Source organism: Bubalus bubalis, chromosome 2, assembly GCF_019923935.1.
Source record: "Bubalus bubalis isolate 160015118507 breed Murrah chromosome 2, NDDB_SH_1, whole genome shotgun sequence".
Classification (NCBI taxonomy): domain Eukaryota; kingdom Metazoa; phylum Chordata; class Mammalia; order Artiodactyla; family Bovidae; genus Bubalus; species Bubalus bubalis.
Window position 1 is genome coordinate 4,602,060 of NC_059158.1, and position 19,990 is coordinate 4,622,049.

Sequence of the window (19,990 nt, forward strand, 5' to 3'; positions counted from 1 at the left end):
CTGGCACCCGATGTGCTGAGCTCCGAGAACTGGAGTTTCTACAAAGGATTTTTCACTGCTAATGATTGTTTTGTTGTTTTATGTAGTGATTAGGAGCTGTAATGAACAGGTGGCAGGAGGAATGTACCATCATCATGTAGATGGGAATTTTATAGTGAGAACCGATCCTGACGAAACATCCTTCTCTTGAGAATGTGATCGGTCGTGCAGAGGTGGGATCGCGGTTGTCAGAAATAGTGGTCTTATGACTTGTTCTTGGAAGAGTTTGGCAGTGGTTCTCAAGTTTCTCAATCTTTTTTGTGGGTGTTCTTTCCCAAGTGTGAGGGCTTATGGGACTAAACATTCATTCATTCGTTCAGTTAACCTTTTCTCCCATGTCTTACAAACACTTTGTAACACTCTTATAATAAGGTGGGGCTTATAGAGAGCAAAGTTGTAATTCCAGAAACGTAAATACAAACTTATTTGCAGGTTTCCGAACTCCCTTTAAATCTTTGAACACACGTTTCTGAAGCGTTTGCTATATGTTGACTCCATGCCAGAAAATGAGGGTTCCAAATTTGTGTCCCATAGCCCTGAAAGGGAATATTACTGAAGAAAAAAAGATATATATATATATATATATATACACACACACACACACACACACACCCAAGTGCCAAATTTCTATGCAGAGCAGTGTGGGGTTGATAGCTGGGTTTGAGCTGTAATAAAACCGTGCTCAGATAGGGGTAGGGAGGGGTGGCACGCCCATCCTCACAGGATGGAACCAGCAGAGAAAGCTGGGCAGAGCTCCTGGAGCCTGGACTATGTCGGGAGGATCAGTGACATTAGGTGAAACAACCTTTGAACCAGATGACTTCTAAAATGGCAGATCCCCTTACTTCTTCTTAGTCACTATGACAGTTCTATAAAATGACAGCTCATACTTTGTCACTTTCTGAATTCATGCTGGGTGTAGCTTTGTGAGAATCTTTTGTAGCAAAGGCTCAACTTTTTTTTAATCTGTAAACATAGCATTTTATTCACAAAATGTTTACACTATCCCTACAGTACAATAAGTTTTTAGTGACTTAGCATGTATCCTCTGGAAAAGTTTGGTATAGAATATTCAAGCTAAAACAGTAGTTTAAAAGTATGCCAAGGCTCAACATTTTTGTTTAGTTGATAACTTGTGTCCGACTCTTTGTGACCCCATGGACTGTAGTCCGACAGACTCCTCTGTCCATGGGAATTCCCAGGCAAGAATACTGGAGTAGGTTGCCATTTCCTTCTCCAGGGAATATTCCTAACCCAGGGGCTGGCAGATTCTTTACCACTGAACCACCAGGGAAGCCCCAAGGCTCAACATTTTCAAATTTTGAGCATTTGAAAAGAGCATTATCACATGGACTCACTTTTCCATTGTGGTGAAGAACGGGGGCATCGTCTAATAGATGATATTGATGAGGCTTTCAAAGGAACTGTGAGCTGTTTTATCCCTTGTTGCCGGTTTGCTCTGAGGTTCTCCAGCCCTTCCCTCTTATCCCTGCTTCCTGCACGCCTGCATTCTTCCTGTCACTCCCGGGGGACTGAGCGCAGGGCCAGCTGATAAGGGAGAGGTGTCTCCAGCAGCACAGTTGCACACAGTCGCACAGCTCCGGGGCCAGGGTCTTGTTTCCCTGATTTGTGTTTCTGCTGATGAACAGGGCAGATACTGCACACCTGGCTGGTAATGAAGGCGGGGTTGGTCATTTCATTAACTTCCCGGTGCACTTGCTTGCTTTGCTTTAAGGTTGAAAGGAGCCACAGGAGGGCAAGGTCAGAGTCCTGGGTAACTTACAGTTGTCTGGTGGGCTGCCTTTTCTGAAGGCTCGGCAAGTACATGAGAACATGGATGTGGCCCAGAACAGCGTGTGTTGTCCCTGCTGCAGTACCATTCTGGAATGTCTGCCCTCGCCATGTCCAAGAGATCTGGCAATTGACATGAGCTCAAGCCAAAGAAAGATGAGATGATAGACTCACCCCAGTATGCAGCTTGTGAAATAATGTGTTTGATTCTTATTATTTGGCACTCTGAAATTGAAGTAATGGAGATGTAAATTAGAAAGTTAGGTTTGCTTTTTAGAAAGCTAAGATAAATCCATAATCTTAATATTGCCAATATTCATTGAACTGAAGGTGTTGGATATATATTGTCACTTCTCTTTGAAATGGGCCATGGAGAGTTTTGCAACCCACAAGGCAGTGCTAAATTCTGGATTTAAAGAGTCAACGACTGCATTACTCAAAACAAGTTAAAGAAATAAACAATGAAAAATTGTCTTAGGCCAACTGTTAAGCTTGGGAAGTAGTACTTGATGGAGCTTAATGAACTATTTTTGATGCCCATTTAAAAACAACTGAATATAGAAACCTCTGTCAGCATCTTACCGCACTGTGTCATACTTAGATCTGCACTCACAGCTGTGTATACGCACAGGTCACTTGGACGTGCACAGGTAGATTTTTTTTTCCTTCAGAGTGCATGGTCTAGGTTTCAAGGATCTCATTACAGAATCATCTCTGCTCAGCCCATCTTGAGATGAGGGCAGATAAGTTGAGGGAACCCCCAGCTTTTACTGTGTTGGGCAACCCCCATGAGCTGTTTGGGATTCCCTAGCCTTTACAACGGAGAAGGCAATGGCACCCCACTCCAGTACTCTTGCCTGGAAAATCCCATGGGTGGAGGAGCCTGGTAGGCTGCAGTCCATGGGGTCGCTAAGAGTCGGATACGACTGAGCGACTTCACTTTCACTTTTCACTTTCATGCATTGGAGAAGGAAGTGGCAACCCACTGCAGTGTTCTTGCCTGGAGAATCCCAGGGATGGGGGAGCCTGCTGGGCTGCCGTCTATGGGGTTGCACAGAGTCGGACATGACTGAAGTGGCTTAGCAGCAGCAGCAGCAGCAGCCTTTACAAACTTTTTTTTTGGTTTCAAAAATATTCATTAGTTACAGCTTCATTTGTATCTGAGTGGAAGCTTCATATGCGCCGCAGCCGCCTGGCCACCAGGGGTGCTGTCGAGGAGGGAGTTGGAAATAAGGGCCCTCTGTCTCCCGTGGCAGGCGGAGATGGACATGATGACCTGGGGCGTGGACCTGGCCTCGGTGGAGCAGCACATCAGCAGCCACAGGAGCATCCACAACGCCATCGGGGACTACCGCTGGCAGCTGGACAAGATCAAAGCTGACCTGGTACTTGGAACTCTTCCTTGTAGAGGCGTCCAACAGTGTACTGAAGGGTGCTCTAGTTACATCATCCCAGGCAGTTTGGGCTCAAACATGAGTCTGTGATTTCTTCCCTAACAGACTGGGAATTCTTTTTTTTTCATCTTGGCCTGTAGGCATTTTTTTGAATATTGAAGTGTAGTTGATTTACAATGTTGCGGTTAACTTCTGCTGTACAGCAAAGTGATTCAGTTATGCATGTACACATTACTTTTCATATTCTTTTCCATGACAGTTTATCACAGCATATTGAGCACAGTTCCCTGCGCTGTACAGTAGGAACTTGCTGTCTATCCATCCTGTATACACTAGTTTACATCTGCTAATCGAAACCCCCAATCCACCCCCCGACCCCACTCCCCGCTGGCAACCAGTCTATTGTCTACATAGCGTCTGTTTCTGCTTCGTTGATGAAGTTCATTTGTACCATTTACATCATTGACTTTTGTTCTTAGCCCGAGATGGTCGTCCTTACTTCTTCCACTCTTTTTTTTTTTTAACCTACTTTTGTCTACTTGAGTATCCCATCAGGTCTTTCCCTCTTTTCTCTAAGTTCTGAGGAGTCCTAAATGATATTTTCAAACTTTTAAAAGTTTGTGTAACAGCGAGTCTGTAAGTGATAGTGATGAGCCCTTCACTTTGTAGAGGTACCAACACCAGGCCAGTGAACTTCGCCTCCAGACCGACTGGGAAGGGTCCCTGTGGGTAAAAGTTTCCGTAGAGCAGCTACTTCTTGTTACTGGGGAATCAGAAGTTAGTATGTGTTTGACAGAAGGAGGTTTAGAAGGGCTGTTCTTTCTATGTAAACCCTCAAGGGGAATTAAATAATTAACTCGCTGTTGGTCTTCTTCTAGCGGGAGAAATCTGCAATCTACCAGTTGGAGGAGGAGTATGAAAACCTACTGGTAAGACGACTTATTTCTGAAAGCTCTGTGTTCAGTGCAGTTCGGTCTTGTAAATGTGGACCTGGGGATTAAAGCACCTGCTTGGCGCTATCCTCAAGGACTCTGGAAGCACGTGGAAGTATATGAGGGACTTGCAGGTGCTAATTTCATTTCTGCTGCTGTTTTCTTTATAAAGGAATTTTAAAAGAATTTTTTCTGAAGACAGTACTTAGGGTCCCGTCAATAGCCCTTGTTAAATACTTGCAGTTAAAGCCATAAAGCTTTTCCACTTGTGAACTGCAGCCTTTTTACCAAATATAAGCAAAAATAAGACTTGTTTTCTTTAGAGAGAGATTTTCCAGACCATCCTTACCGTTTTATGAAAAACGGAATCAATTCCTTGACTCGTGAAAAGAGAGATTTCTATTCTTCTGCCTATTTGAGTCACCCTGTCTCCACTTTTCCAGTGTTTCCCTGTTGGCCATGATACTATTTAAATAACATGGCTAGTGGCAACACAGCTATTTTCCAAGGTGATGACACTTTGAATTTCGGGGACATTGGAGAGGGCAAAGGGAGCTTGATTTATCTTTTTAAGAATCTGTTTTCTCTTTATAGTCCAAAACTAATTAGTGAAGCCAAACATCAGTGTATGAATCCAGACCCATCTGGATCAAGCTAGTTCATTGTATCTAAAATTGTCCCCTTGTTCCTAAGTTTGGGTGGGTCCTTTCTACCTCCCGGCTGATCACTGAATGCAAGAGATGAACATTTGACTGGTTCTTGGGATTTTTGTTGGTGAAAGGAACCAGCCAGGGTTTACCTGTGGCGTCTGCAGGGAGCACGGTTCATCTGCATATTGTCCTAATGCCGCTTTGACCGTCCTGTGCAGAAAGCGTCCTTCGAGAGGATGGACCACCTGCGGCAGCTGCAGAACATCATCCAGGCCACGTCCCGTGAGATCATGTGGATCAACGACTGTGAGGAGGAGGAGCTGCTGTATGACTGGAGCGACAGGAACACCAACATCGCTCAGAAGCAGGAGGCCTTCTCGGTAAGCCCCCAGGGGTCGTGCGGCGGTGATGGACGCATTTGTAATCATTTAATTGGCCAGCTGTCATTCAGCCTTGGTGGAGAGATCGTGAAAAACCATTCCTTTCTGAAGGCTTTTCAGTGACTTAAGATGGGCAGTGCGGTGCTTAGCATCTCAGAAGACAGAGGAGTGAGGTAGTTCAGTCAGATATCCCTGAGTGTACAGTGAAGAACGTGGTGGCTTAGACCTGAGAAGTAGACAGTCTCAGTGTGTGTTGTGGGCTTCCCAGGTGGCTCAGTGGTAAAGAATCTGCCTGAAATGCAGGAGACCTGGGTTTGATCCCTGGGTCGTGAAAATCCCCTGGAGAAGGAAATGGCAACCGACTCCAGTATCCTCGCCTGGAGAATCCCATGGACAGAGGAGCCTGGCTGGCTAGTCCGTGGGGTCACAAAGAGCTGGACACGACCTAGGGGCTGAATCACAATGACAAGTATGTGTTGTGACTCTGTCACTTCCTGTGTGAATTCGGATGAGACATGTCACCTGTCTGGCCTCAGCCACATACTGGATCTCAGGCATCCTTTCTGGTCTTAAAAATGCTACAGTTCTTGAGGAACACATCACACAGTTCCCTGGCATTGTTCATTTCCAAGATGCAGTTTTGTATTTGATTCCTCTAAGGATGGTGGGAGGGATGGAAAGCTGCCAGTGACTTACTCTAAAGGATTTGCTTCTCTTTCATTCACAGATACGGATGAGTCAGCTGGAGGTTAAGGAGAAAGAGCTCAATAAGCTTAAACAAGAAAGTGACCAACTTGTCCTTAATCAACATCCAGCGTCAGACAAAATTGAGGTGGGTTTCATGAGATTTATATTTTTATCAGGGGAAGAAAGGGGACACTTTTCAAAAAATAAGACTGTCCAAGAAACAAAAAAGACTATACAAATGAATAGTTTTTGCCCATTGCAAAGCCATGCAAGTTTATTAATTAACACCCTAGACCAGGGATTGGCAAACCTTTTCTGGAAAGAATCAAAAAATATAATATTTTAGACTGACAGGCCATTTAGTCTTTGTTGAAATTAACTCTGCCACTGTCGTGTGAAAGCAACTGTAGCAACATGTAACTGAATGAATGTGGCTGTTTGCCAATAAAACTTTATTTATAAATGCAAGTAGTGGGCCAGATATGGCCCTTGAGTTGTAGTTTGCTGACCTCTGTCCTAGACTGTGATCTGTGGGATGTGCTCAAGGCAGACTCCTTGTCCAAAGGCTGACTCCCTCTACTGACAATCAGTGGGCAAGAGCTTTTATGGACGGTGGGAGGGGCTATATGCAGAAATAGCACAGTCAGCTCTGATAGTCATCTCAAAATTAGTCATGCAGTGATGACTGGTGTCATCTTGATGCTCTTAAGTACAGTTAGTCTTTAGTTTCAGGATCGGTTTGTTCACATTTATTTGAGGCCAGTTCTCAGAATTGCAGCAGCTTATGTCATGGCTACAGTCTAGTCATCATGTAGATAACTTCTTCCACCTGGTGTGGGTTTCAGTATGTACAGGACAACTCACAGGATATAGTCCTTGAGGAGGAACCAAAGATCCTTGACTTTGCTTAATGACTAAACTATTAATGTTTAGTCATGTTGGACCATATTCCTTTGTTTCTCACTTCTCTGAGTAAGCTCATTGTTTGGGTCAAGTTTTTCCACAGACAAAAGGCAGTTTGAGGACATGGGCGAGGGGGTGGGGGCACGGACCATAGGGTCCTGCTCCGTTTCTCCTTGAACCTCCCCATGATCTAACAGCTAAACAGGAATAGGACTTGATGCCCCCGATTTATCCTTGTTCTGACTGGTCTGTTATAATTGGTCAGGAGCTATGTCATTTGGATGAATATTTTAACTAATACTTGTAAGGATACCCATTTGTTAAAACTAGGTCTTTTTTTTAACTGCACAGCTTACAGGATCTTAGTTTCCTGACCAGGGATTGAACCTGGGGCCACAGCAGTGAAAGCGCTGAGTCCTAACCAGTGGACCACCAGGGAATTTCCAAAATTGGTCTTAAAATTTAATTTCTACCATACCAAAAGGTTCCTGTTGGGAAATTCTAGTTTCAGTTTTTAGAAAAAAACTTTACTTGATTTGGAATTAGATTTAAAAAACTGCTTCATACTTCTCACTGAGGCTCACCCATCTGCAGATTGATGGATGCCTCTCCACGGCTGGGTGGTGGAGACACGGCTGCTGTTCTCTTGTTTCAGGCCTATATGGACACCCTGCAGACCCAGTGGAGCTGGATTCTTCAGATCACCAAATGCATTGATGTTCATCTCAAAGAAAACGCTGCCTACTTTCAGGTTTTTATCCTTAGCAACCATTTAACTGTCTTTTGGGTCTTGATGCCTTCTCTTTTGAATGTGTTTGAAAAAGCACTGAAAACAGTATTTACAATATTGCATAAATACTATTTGTTGGGGTTTAGCTTAGAGGAGCGTAGACGGGTCACCAGTCTTTCTGATAGTCTCGTGCTCTCCTGTAAGTTTCTGCTCTAATCTTTTCCTTTAACCACCTGTCAGATAGACTTGTAGGGAAGATACTCCTGCAAGTTGAAGTACTAGGTGATGCTGCGTGTTCAGTTGCTTTTAACTGACATGGAGTCACCCCCGTCCTTCACAGTTTTTTGAAGAGGCTCAGTCGACGGAAGCCTACCTGAAGGGTCTCCAAGACTCCATCAGGAAGAAGTACCCTTGTGACAAGAACACGCCCCTGCAGCGCCTGCTGGAGCAGATCAAGGAGCTGGAGGTAGCGTCTCAGATGCAAGCCCTTTCCTGGGAATAAAACAAACGCACCCACCCATGGATTCAGACTGCTGTTTGGATTTGTGTTGCTCTGCAGAGCAGTGAGTGCTCAAAGCTCAAGCAAACCATATCTTCACTTTCAGTGGCTTTTCTCAAATACATTTCTCTGCGTGCTTAGCTACTGTTGCAGATTACTTCTGCTTGAGTAGTTACCATTGCTCTAAACAAAACGGGAGAGAACGCTGATGACCTAACATGAAGATCCCTTTGGAAAAGCATACGTCACATGTTATCAGCATAGTCCTCTCACACAGTGATATGCTTTCCCACCCCCCTAATTCATGGCCGTGTTGCCTCTGTAGTGGCTTCTTAGGAAAGGTACCCGTGGTCCCTGCACACAAATGAATGGGTGGCTTTTTACAGCTAATGCAACTACAGCAGAGTCAAATTTGTGTTGTCACGATAGCTACAGGAACGCCATTTCAAGATCTCACCTAATTTTCAGAGAGTATGTACGTTCAAGGGTGGTTTTATTTGCAATTGCAGAAAGAACGGGAGAAAATCCTTGAATACAAGCGCCAGGTGCAGAGCTTGGTAAACAAGTCCAAGAAGATTGTGCAGCTGAAACCGCGTAACCCGGACTACAGAAGCAATAAACCCATCATTCTCAGGGCTCTCTGTGACTACAAGCAGGACCAGGTGTGTGCTGTTACTCAGAATGCTGCCAAAGTGTTCCCTTTCTCTATGGGTGGATTTCTGTCCATCGAGAGAGCAGAACTGAATTTAGGTTTCAGGGAGCACCCTAGTAAATGTCTTTCTTTTGTATACAAAGGGTAAGCTGTTGAAAGAATGGAGTGATTTTGTTCTGAATCATGTGATAATTATCAATAAGTAGGACAATAAGTATTTTTAAACTAATTCTGTTTTAAGGCTTAAGACTTCTTTTCTTCTGAGATTAAAAGCAAACAAGATACATGGCCACTGTGCTGCATGTAAAGGGAATGTCATTGTGGATTTTATGTATTAAATGAACACGTTGGTTCTGTAGGCTCTATGGTCAATACAAACTTTTATATGGAAAGATGGCTCCATTTTAGCAAGTTTTTATGAAATTCCCACCACTCTGTTTTCTTATAAAAATTATGGAGGATTTAATAAATGAAAATGTGGCTAGTTGATGAGATGAATGTTATAAAACAATGGAGTTTATTATACCATGCAGAAATGGTTTTAGAACTTGGCTGGAGAGAAGGAAGAACTCAAAATGGAGATTGAAATACCTACTTGTCAAACTTGTTACATTAATAGTTAAGACAGATATCTTAATTTACCCATTTTAAGAAGCTATCTAGTTGATTTAGAAAAGAAGCAATTTAGATGTTGGAGTTAATTTAGAAAGTTGTTTTTCTGGGGACCTGATACCAGAAATTTTTTGTTTTTATTTAAAAATTTTAACAAGTGAATGAGATGTGATGTCCACACACTGAAATCTACTATATGAAACAAAAACTCACAAGTGTGGAAAAGTCAGGGGGTGAATTTTTGCTTTATAAAAGGATTTATCACTTCACTGGGGGACTCCCCTGGCTGTCTCCTGGAAAGTCACTCCTCCTAAATCCCTTCAGATACACCTTGTAGACTCACCTGTTGTATTTAAAGCATCAGTTCTGTTGGGTTGTGTCAAGGTCAGCTTGAATGGAGGAGCAATTAAGTGTTTGAAAGCTGCAACACTTTGCATGTTGTCCTTGTGGCTGCTTCTGTTTTTTGAGCAAAAAGATACAAATGTGGGCCTGTGGATCAAGCCAAAACACGGTGCTGCTTGCCTTGCAGAAAATTGTCCACAAAGGGGACGAATGTATCCTGAAAGACAACAATGAGCGGAGCAAGTGGTACGTGACTGGCCCGGGGGGCGTGGACATGCTCGTGCCCTCCGTGGGCCTCATCATCCCTCCGCCCAACCCTCTGGCCGTGGACCTCTCGAGCAAGTACGTAGTTCAAGTTCTGGCTGGCTGTGATGTGGACACGGGTGGGGAAAAGTGCGGCCGACCCCGGTACAAATGCGGAGACACACCGCTCCACACCTGCTGTCGCCTGCCCCAAAGTGCGATCTGGGGAAGGTCCCTTTACCTTGTCTTGAGGTTTTATGTTGAAGATACTGTACTTATCATTGGAAGATGAAAAAGAAAGTTTGACAGTAGAGGAACTCATCTTGACCATGCACTTGAAAGGCATGGTTTCAAAATTCTTCCTCCTTTTAGGCAATCGATAGTCTGACATATTGGAGAAGGGAAAGGCAACCCACTCCAGTGTCCTTGCCTGGAGAATCTCATGGACAGTCCATGGTGTCACAAAGAGTTGAACACGACTGAGCAACTGAATGCACACACACACAATCTGACATGCAGCCACAAATAGAATATGTGGCTAAACATTTCACAGAAACGTTTGGGCCATCAGTAAGTAGCTGGAACATTCGCTTGACAGGTTGTCCAGGGCAGATTCTTCCAAATGTTTTATAAAGGAAATCTTCAGCCCATTCAAGGTGGGGTGAGCATAGCCCAAGGAATATTTCCAAACCCCAGAAGCCATCAGATTTCTATGACCCGAGACCCATTTCTTCCTGCCAGCATGCATGGAGTCAGACCTCTATCAATTAAAAAGCTGCTGTCAAATAACCCAACCACCCCAAACTGTACTGCGTGTTTCAACCAAGATGATTCCAGTGTATCTAAACCCATGTCGGTCACTGAGAGTATACTTTCGGGTATTGGTCCAAATCCATCGAAATGTTGTTGTTGTTTACTTGCTAAGTTGTGTCCGCCTCTTTTGCAACCCCATGAACTGTAGCCCACCAGGCTCCTGTGTCCATGGGATTTCCCAGGCAAGAATACTGGAGTGGGTTGCCATTTCCTTCTCCAAGGGATCTTCCCGATCAGGGATCAAGCCTGAGTCTGCTGCATTGCGGGCGGATCCTTCACCGCTGAGCCGCCGGGGAAGTCCTTACTGAAATGCTGATGTTTTGCAGATGTCCATGTGCCCGTTGCTCTGTTAGTTCTCCTTTGAGCTTTCTGTGCCATGGGGCCAGGTTTCCCCTTTGGGATGAACTGGGAGAACCAGGCCCGCATGTTTTCCCTTGTGCCTCCTAGGATCGAGCAGTACTATGAAGCCATCCTGGCCCTGTGGAACCAGCTCTACATCAACATGAAGAGCCTGGTGTCCTGGCACTACTGCATGATCGATATTGAGAAGATCAAGGCCATGACCATCGCCAAGGTAGGTCCTCAGGACCCACTCGCTGCCCAGAGGGGCTGCCCAGCCACTCCCCGCACTGCAGTTTCTACCAGACAAACCTAGCTGTGCAGCTGATGCTTTTGGGGTCAGCAAAAGAGTCAACTGAGCCTTCCTTAGAGGTTGTAGTTCATCCAACACAGATGGGAGGAATGGCACCGGGCTGCTTACCAGACAGAGGACTAATTAAAGTTACCCAACAAGCCAGAAGTCCCTGTGGCAAAGGCATGTGGTCCTGTGATCCTCTGGGTCCCCTTCTCCTTAATAGACATAATGGAAAATGAGGTCATAATTATTGACTGGATAGCGCAGAAGTAAATGGTAGGGTAGGATTCTTGGAATCCAAAGCATTAGCTACCCTAGACCGGTAGTTTTCAGATTGTGGTCCAAGAACCTCAGGGGGAGAGGTCCTCCAAGAGGACAGGGTGGACGCAGGGAGGGTAAGTCTGGGGCCTCCCCTTCACTCTTCTTAGAGCAGCTTTGCTGTGATCCACTTGACTCTTGGGGTTTCTGCGTCCTGTTTCCTTTGGAGAAGAAAATCTCATAGGAAGAAAAAAATTGACAACTCGCTGCTGTGGTTCTCAGGAGCAAGGTCTAAATCCTCAGAGACCTCTTCTGTCTTAATGGGTCCTTGAGGGGCGATGCCTCAGGCCACACCCTCCACCCCCCACTGCCCCCAGCATGCTGCGTTTCCCAGCAGACTCCCCTTGGCCACTGTGTGGGGCCGCCAGAAACACCTCTGCTGGGTTTATTTCCAGCTGAAAACCATGAGGCAGGAAGACTACATGAAGACCATCTCTGACCTCGAGCTACATTACCAAGAGTTCATCAGGAACAGCCAGGGCTCGGAGATGTTCGGAGACGACGACAAGCGGAAGATGCAGACCCAGTTCACAGACGCCCAGAAGCACTACCAGACCCTGGTCATACAGCTGCCCGGCTACCCCCAGCACCAGACAGGTTGGTTCGGAGCCCTCTCTCTTTGCAGCCACCATACGTGCAGTTTTCGAAAGAAAGGACATAGTTTGCCTTAGTTTTGGAATCACTTCTTTGAAAGATCACATTTCAAAAGTCATTTAGGTTGGAGGAGAATGGATACATGTATATGTATGGCTAAGTTCCTTTGCTGTTCACCTGAAGCTATTAATTATCACAACATTGTTAATCGACTGTACCCCAATACACAATAAAAAGTTCAAAAAGAAAGAAAAAGATGCTAAGTTTTCAGAACCCAATTCAAGGCAGTAGCAACACTCTCATGCAGCCTAGCTGTTTTCTTGAGGCCTCGCACCCTTCTTGCCGGGAATTCTCTGATTTTTGTGGTCCTAACATTTTTACAGTAACCACAACTGAAATCACTCACCGTGGGACCTGCCAAGATGTCAACCACAATAAAGTAATTGAAACCAACAGAGAAAATGACAAGCAAGAAGCGTGGATGTTGATAGAGCTCCAGAAGATACGCCGGCAGATGGAGCTCTGTGAGAGCAGGATGGCCCTGAAGAACATCCTTCTGGCAGATCAGGGGTCTTCCCACCACATCACAGTGAAAATAAACGAGCTCAAGGTAGGCGCTTGTTATTATTTTGCTTGATTCAAGGTATATTTATATTTAACTGAGAACTAATGGAAAAAACCTCCTGGTTTAAACATTTTTAGGTTTGAAAACCTTCGTTTTCAATAAAAGTCTTCTGGCCCGACTTCCTTTTTCTTTTCCCATGCTTCCAAATTTGTTGAACAATACCAGGTTGGGGATTAAACTGTCTTTGCTGTTAGATAATGCGTTGCTGAATCAGGCTGCGTGTTCTTCCTTTTCTGCCATATAGTACTTTGTAGATTTCCTAAGTTTTCACAAGCATGAATTTGGCTTCTGCCCAAGACAGCGTATGATGTGGGTTAGACAGGTAGAATGATATCCTTTGCAAACAGGAAATGGACGTGGAGAGATTTGGTTGGGGGAGTGGGTGTAAGAGCCGTGGATCTGGGACTGCAGCCCAGGTGCTTCGGCGTCAGGCTCAGTCATTCCTTCTGCTCAGCCAGGCCTGGGCATAGCATTAGAATGTCTGAGGTGTACTTTCTAAGGAAGAGGGTTGATTGACCCATTGCTGGTAAGGCCTCCCTGATGAAGGACAGGAAGGGAATCATTCACATTTTGTGGGCTTTTTGAGGGCAAGAATGATGGTGACAGGCATACAGCTAAATCAAAGGCACTTTCCTTCTTTCTGGACAGAGCATACAGAATGATGCTCAAGCCATTGCTCAAGTTCTTAACCAGCTGAAGGACATGCTAGCCAACTTCAGAGGTTCGGAAAAATACTGCTATTTGCAGAATGAGGTATTTGGATTGTTTCAGAAACTGGAAAATATCAACGGCGTGACGGACGGCTACTTAAATAGGTAAACATGACTGACACTGACGTCAGATGCTCGGCTTTTCTCAAGCTTCATTTTGTGAGGCTGCATTTGCTTTATGTGCTGGTTGCTGGAGCCGTTGCCTGTGGTTTGTCTTTTCATGAGGAACTCACATTTTCTGTACTTCTGGGAGAGGATCCTCCAGCCTAGGGCGCCAGTCCCACTGTTCTGAACTCCGGTGTCTCTTCTAACCAAGGCAGCCTCTTCAGGCCAGAGCTTAGAATTCTTCCATTACTGCAAAGTGGTGTTCTGAATCATGAAAGTGGGGGAGGGGAATGCATTGCTGTGCTGTTTCTAAAATAAGCAAAATCAATTTTTCTCTGTTTTAACATCGTTCCCTTTTATGAAGAGTGGCAAGAGCCAAAGTCTAATTGTGTCATTGGCAATTTTATCTGCCTCTTTGGCTCCTGACAGTTTGTGCGCTGTGAGAGCCCTCCTGCAGGCCATTCTCCAGACAGAAGACATGTTGAAGGTTTATGAGGCCAGACTTACGGAAGAGGAGACCGTGTGCCTGGATCTGGATAAAGTGGAGGCTTACCGCTGTGGACTCAAGGTAATAAGAGGAGTTTTAACAGCGGCCCGGTTTATTTCGGAAAAAATGCAGGAATACTCAGTCCCCAGTGATAAAGCTTCGCTATGTCTTCATGACTTTTGAGGATTACTGGATTTTGTTGGCCACACGTGGCTGACATCAGCTGTTATCCTCAGAACGCTGTGGTCCAGAGCACGTTGGCAGGACCTACCTGAGAAGGTCATTTGTAGTGAGATTAGCCTGGGGAATGCGAGTTAAGCCTAGTTCAGCTGGTACTGTAGTGCTGGGATGGGCTTCCCCAATGCCTCAGCGGTAAAGAATCTGCCCACAGTGCAAGAGCCACAGGAGACTCAGGTTTGATCCCTGGGTCGAGAAGATCCCTGGAGAAGGAAATGGCAACCCACTCCAGAATTCTTGCTGGGAAGTTTCATGGACAGAGGAGCCTGGCGAGCTACAGTCCCTGGGGTCATAAAGAGTGTAGCATGAGTTAGCAGCTGAGCCTAGTACGGTAGCACTTCTCAGAGCCTGAGATATGATATTAAATATATTAATGTGTGTGTGTGCTCAGTCATGTCCAACTCTGTGATCCCGTGGACTGTAGCCCACCAGGCTCCTCTGTCCACGGGATTTCCCAGGCAAGGATACTGGAGTGGGTTGCCATTTCCTTCTTCAGGGGATCTTCCCAACCCAGGATCGAACATGTATCTCTTGCATCTCCTGCATTGGCTGGCAGATTCTTTAATGCTATGCCACCTGGGAAGCCTAAATATATTAATAGATTTTATAATTTTCCAGGAATGGAATGGAGTGTGATATGTAGCATTCCTTAAACTGATTTACACATCAGTTTTTTTCAAAATTTTTTTTTCTTGAGTTAGCACAAAGAACTATGTCATTAGCACAAATATTAGGAAATGCAGTCTTTAAAGATATTTTCCTTGCAGTGTAGCATCAAGTGGGGATGAGGTTAATTTGTACTTTTTTATTTTTTTCTGCTGTGACAGAAAATTAAAAATGACTTGAACTTGAAGAAGTCCTTGTTGGCCACCATGAAGACTGAACTGCAGAAGGCCCAGCAGATCCACTCCCAGACTTCACAGCAGTATCCACTGTATGACCTGGACCTGGGCAAGTTCAGCGAAAAGGTCACCCAGCTGACAGATCGCTGGCAGAGAATCGACAAGCAGATAGACTACAGGTGTGCCAGACTCCTCCCATGCTTTCTGCCCGTTTGGTTGTTCCCAATATAATGGCACTTGAAGTCATCACTAAAGAAAATAATGGTTCTGGAGGCTGCCCTGGTGGTCCAGTGTTTAAGACTCTGTGCTTCCAGTGCAGGGGGTGTAGGTTCGATCCCTGGTTGGGGAACTGAAATCCTGTATGCCCTGTGGCTTGGCCAGAATCTAAAACAAGAGGCCAGTGGTCTTGTTCGTGTGTCAATTCGGCTTCCTAGGTGCCCTCTTCGCACACTGGCAGCTTTGCTGGGAGTGGAAGAGACCTCAGCCCAGTAGCCAGGCTCAAACTCACTTATGTCAGGTACCCTCCAGGCTCACAGGGAAATAAGGGAAGCTGTTTATCACGCTCTGCTGTGCCCCCTAAACTCCTGTTATGACCATTTGTTAGAAGGAGTAGTGACTCTGAGGGAGCATTCTCCAAAATTTAGTGAAAATTAAATCTTATATTTAATACGAAAGAAATGCCTTACTGCAAATGAGGATTTGAAAACATCTCCTGAAAACAGCTCCTAGAAACATCTCTACTGATATATAATTCACACGCCATGCAATTCACTTTCAATTCACAACTGAAAGTATACAATTCAGTTGTTTTTAGTAAGTTCAGAATGTGTAACCATCACCACATTCCGAGTTTGGAACATTTTCATCACCCTAAAAAAGAAACCTTGACGACTTCCCTGGTTGTGTAGCGGTTAAGACTCGGCACTTCCACTGCAGGGGGCACAGGTTTGATCCCTGGTTAGGGAACTAAGGGCTTCCCTTGTGGCTCAGCTGGTAGAGAATCTGCCTGCAATGTGGGAGACGTGGATTCAATCCCTGGGTTGGGAAGATCCCCTGGAAAAGGAAAAGGCTCCCCACTCCAGTATTTTGGCCTGGAGAATTCCATGGATTCTGTAGTCCATGGGGTCGCAGAGACTCAGACACGACTGAGCAACTTTCACTCCCTCTTCACTCACACTCACAAGGAACTAAGATCCCGCATCTGCGTGGCATGGCCAGAAACAAAACACCTTGTGCCCACTGGCACTTTGCCCTGTTTCCTCCCAACCCTCCAGCCCCAAACAACCACCACTGTACTTGCCGTCTCTATAGATTTGCCTATTCTGGGTATTTCATATAAATGGAAAGATATGATATGTGGTCCTTTGTGACTGTTGATTTTTTTTTTCATTTAGCATAACATTTCCCAGGTTCACCCCCGGCGTAGCTCATGTCCGTGCTTCACCTCTTTTTTCTGACTGTATAATATTGCATCGTATGGCTAAGCCACATTTTGTTGGCTCTTCCATCACTGGATGTGTGTCTGGGCTGTTCCCAGTTTCTGGCCATCACGAAGTGCTGCTGCGAGCGTTCACATGTTACCTTAGTGTGGATGTATGTTTTGTGTGGATGTATGTTTTGTGTGGATGTATGTTTTCTTGAGTGTGGGCCCCGTGGCATTGCTGGGTCATCCACTAACTCTGTGTTAAATACTTTTGCAGAGCAGCAGCAATGCTATCTATGGGGTCGCACGGGGTCGGACACGACTGAAGCAGCTTAGCAGCAGCAGCAGCAACGCTCTGATAATTTTATTATCTCTTATTTTCACCAGATTATGGGACCTGGAGAAACAAATCAAGCAACTGAGGAATTACCGTGATAACTATCAGACTTTCTGCAAATGGCTCTATGATGCCAAACGCCGCCAGGATAGCTTAGAATCCATGAAGTTTGGAGATTCCAACACGGTCATGAGATTTTTGAATGAGCAGAAGGTATAAGCAGATTTGTCACTGCATAGATTTCACTGGGTATAAGCTGTATTTTCCTCTGGTTTTCATAGCAGTGTTGAGGTTTAAAGTGATAAGTTTTTTAAAAAATGTATTTTATTGAAGTATAGTTCGTTTACACTGTTGTATTAGTTTCGGCTGTACAGCAAAGTGATTCAGTTATACATAAATATACATTCTTTCTCATTATGGTTTATTATGAGATATTGAATATAGTTTCCTATGCTATACAGTAGGGCATGTTGTTTTTCCATTCTATGTATAGAAGTCTGCATCTGCTAATCCCAGATTCCCAGTCTCTGTCTCCCACCAACACACACACTCAGCACCCACAGGTCTGTTCTCTATGTCTATAAGTCTATTTTATTTCGTAGATAAATTCATTTGTGTCATATTTGAGATTGCACATATACGTGACATTATATGGTATTTGTCTCTTTTTCTTTCTGACTTACTTCACTTAGTATGAAAATCTCTTGGTCCATCCATGTTGCTGCAGATGGCATTATTTCATTTGTTTTTTTTTACGGCTGAGCAATACTCCCTTGTGTATATACACCTTATCTTCCTTATCCATTCGTCTGCTGATGAATATTAGGCTGTTTCCATTTCTTCCCTATTATAAATAGTGCCCTTATGAACATAGGGGTGTGTGTATCTTTTCATGAAATGATAAATCTTTAACACCACTAGTCCATTTGGGGAATGCTTAAATAAAGCCCAGAGGAAAAGCAGTTGAGGTATTTACAAAGAAATGCAATTATGAACATAGAAATAATGTTATGTTGTAGTAAAGTATCTTTACAAATTGAGTTAACAGGACCAGAAAAGAGTGCTGACTAGATAGTAACCTCTTAGATCATAAGAAGTTGAAGATCTTCCTTCTATTTTTTGAATAGAAAACATACTCATCTCCTGAGGTTTAACTGTGAGACTATGGGGTCAGAACAGGTCTTAACCTGGCGGGGGGAGCGGGGAGACAAAGAACAATGGTTAAAGAGTGAAAAAAACGTTTATTTTAAAATATGTGTACACTTTAACATTTGTAAATATTTTCTTTTCTGTGTAGAACTTGCACAGTGAGATAAGTGGCAAACGAGACAAAGCAGAAGAAGTACAAAAAATTGCTGAACTTTGTGCAAATTCAATTAAGGTATGTTGGTTTCAGAAAGCCTGTTTGTGTTTCATCAAGAATATTATGAACGGTGTTTGCTTTGGCAGCATGTATATTAAAATGGGAATCATACAAAGACAATCAGCCCAGCCCTGTGCAAGGATGACATGCGAATTCATGAAGTGTTCTGTGTTTTTTTTTATTAAAAAAGAACATTATTGACTACATTATTTTCTGATGTAAGACATCATCTTTCTTTAAAGATGATAAACTTCTTGAGGACAGCAATTATGGCTTTTGTGTATTCTCTCCTGATCAAACCATAAACACTTATGATCCATTAGCTTGAAGTCATTATACACCGGCAGTATCTGCGGCAGTGGGCTGGTCTTCATCTTTAGACTGGTGGTGGTGCAGAGGTCTCCGTTTAGCTTATAAAGATGAGCCGCTGGTTTAATACTATCGTAGGATGCTTGGACACTGGCAGCACGTTATGGCCTTTGGGGTTGGACATCGGAAGTCCAGCGTGGTGATTTAAAACTGGAATTGTAGCTGCCAGTGACTCCTTTTAAGTCGGTTGCGTATGTTTTTCTGAAACGTCATTATTCTGCAGGATTATGAACTGCAGCTGGCATCGTACACCTCAGGACTGGAAACTCTGCTGAGTATCCCTATCAAGAGAACTGTGATTCAGTCTCCTTCTGGGGTGATCCTGCAAGAGGTGGATACGTTATTACTTCTCTCTGAGAGCCTGCCCCTCCGTCTGCATCTTCTTTCTTCCCTGTCCCCTTCCTGTCTTCCCCACCCTCCCTGAATTCATCTCTTGCTATAGGGAGGGTTTCCATTCAAAACGGTTTAATAGGTTATCCTCTCTCTAGTGTAAATCATCAGTATAAGATGCATTTTAGGAAATGATCAGTGAGAAGTCTGGGTCTATTTATACATTAGACTGTCTGCAGAAACCGGGCTTAAACTCAGGGTTTATTGAGGGAGACATTTAAAAAGTGGAAAATATCTAGTCAATTTCTAAAGACAGCTTCCTCTCAAAGATAATCAGAGAGCATCCCCCATATCAGAGGGTTTAGGGGGCATACCCTAGAGGGATGAGGATAAAATGCATGGTTTTAGGCCCTTCGTTTTATTGCAGTTTATTGTTTTATTGGATTTTGGAATTAGCACAGATGAAAAAAGGGAATTCACTCTCTAAGTTATAATTTCACTATTGGATTGTTTTAGAAACAGAATTGGTCAGCTTGCATAGGACTTCTTTTGAAAGCAATGTCATTGACCGGTCCTTGCTTATCTTTCCTCCAAGGCTGCAGATATGCATGCTCGGTACATAGAGCTTCTTACAAGGTCTGGAGACTATTACAGATTCTTAAGTGAGATGCTGAAGAGTTTGGAAGATCTGAAGGTAATCTACTCACTTTATTTCCATGGACGATTGAAAAGAAAATAGAATGGAACTTAATTATTACTGCCTTGTTGGGTTTTTATTAACTTTTTCTTTTGCATTGGGGTACAGCCAATTAGCAAACAATGTTGTGATAGTTTCACATGAACAGTGAAGGGACTCAGCCATACGTATACATGTACCTTTTCTCCCCCAAGGCCTCCTCCCTTCCCGGATGCCGCATAACATGGAGCAGAGTTCCATGTGCTGTACAGC

At 44.1% G+C, this 19,990-nt stretch overlaps 1 protein-coding gene and 2 non-coding genes across 4 annotated transcripts in view; 2 read left to right on the top strand and 1 right to left on the bottom strand.

The window, feature by feature from the left end:
• Positions 1-19,990, top strand: part of LOC102411643 (desmoplakin) — a 43,944-nt gene that overhangs the window by 15,952 nt on the left and 8,002 nt on the right. For both annotated transcript variants that reach the window (XM_006044771.4, XM_006044772.4), the window contains exons 5-22: positions 3,087-3,215; positions 4,103-4,153; positions 5,025-5,186; positions 5,914-6,018; positions 7,432-7,527; positions 7,847-7,972; positions 8,515-8,667; positions 9,799-9,953; positions 11,115-11,241; positions 12,015-12,216; positions 12,597-12,823; positions 13,487-13,653; positions 14,083-14,221; positions 15,205-15,398; positions 17,030-17,192; positions 18,277-18,360; positions 18,935-19,042; positions 19,637-19,735. In XM_006044771.4, the coding sequence (XP_006044833.2) occupies positions 3,087-3,215; positions 4,103-4,153; positions 5,025-5,186; positions 5,914-6,018; positions 7,432-7,527; positions 7,847-7,972; positions 8,515-8,667; positions 9,799-9,953; positions 11,115-11,241; positions 12,015-12,216; positions 12,597-12,823; positions 13,487-13,653; positions 14,083-14,221; positions 15,205-15,398; positions 17,030-17,192; positions 18,277-18,360; positions 18,935-19,042; positions 19,637-19,735 (2,487 nt within the window). The remainder of the gene's footprint in view (positions 1-3,086; positions 3,216-4,102; positions 4,154-5,024; positions 5,187-5,913; positions 6,019-7,431; positions 7,528-7,846; positions 7,973-8,514; positions 8,668-9,798; positions 9,954-11,114; positions 11,242-12,014; positions 12,217-12,596; positions 12,824-13,486; positions 13,654-14,082; positions 14,222-15,204; positions 15,399-17,029; positions 17,193-18,276; positions 18,361-18,934; positions 19,043-19,636; positions 19,736-19,990) is intronic.
• Positions 7,143-7,215, bottom strand: TRNAE-UUC. Its single transcript has one exon. It is a non-coding gene; the product is annotated as a tRNA-Glu (tRNA).
• Positions 18,417-18,518, top strand: LOC112583054. Its single transcript, XR_003107417.2, has one exon. It is a non-coding gene; the product is annotated as a U6 spliceosomal RNA (small nuclear RNA).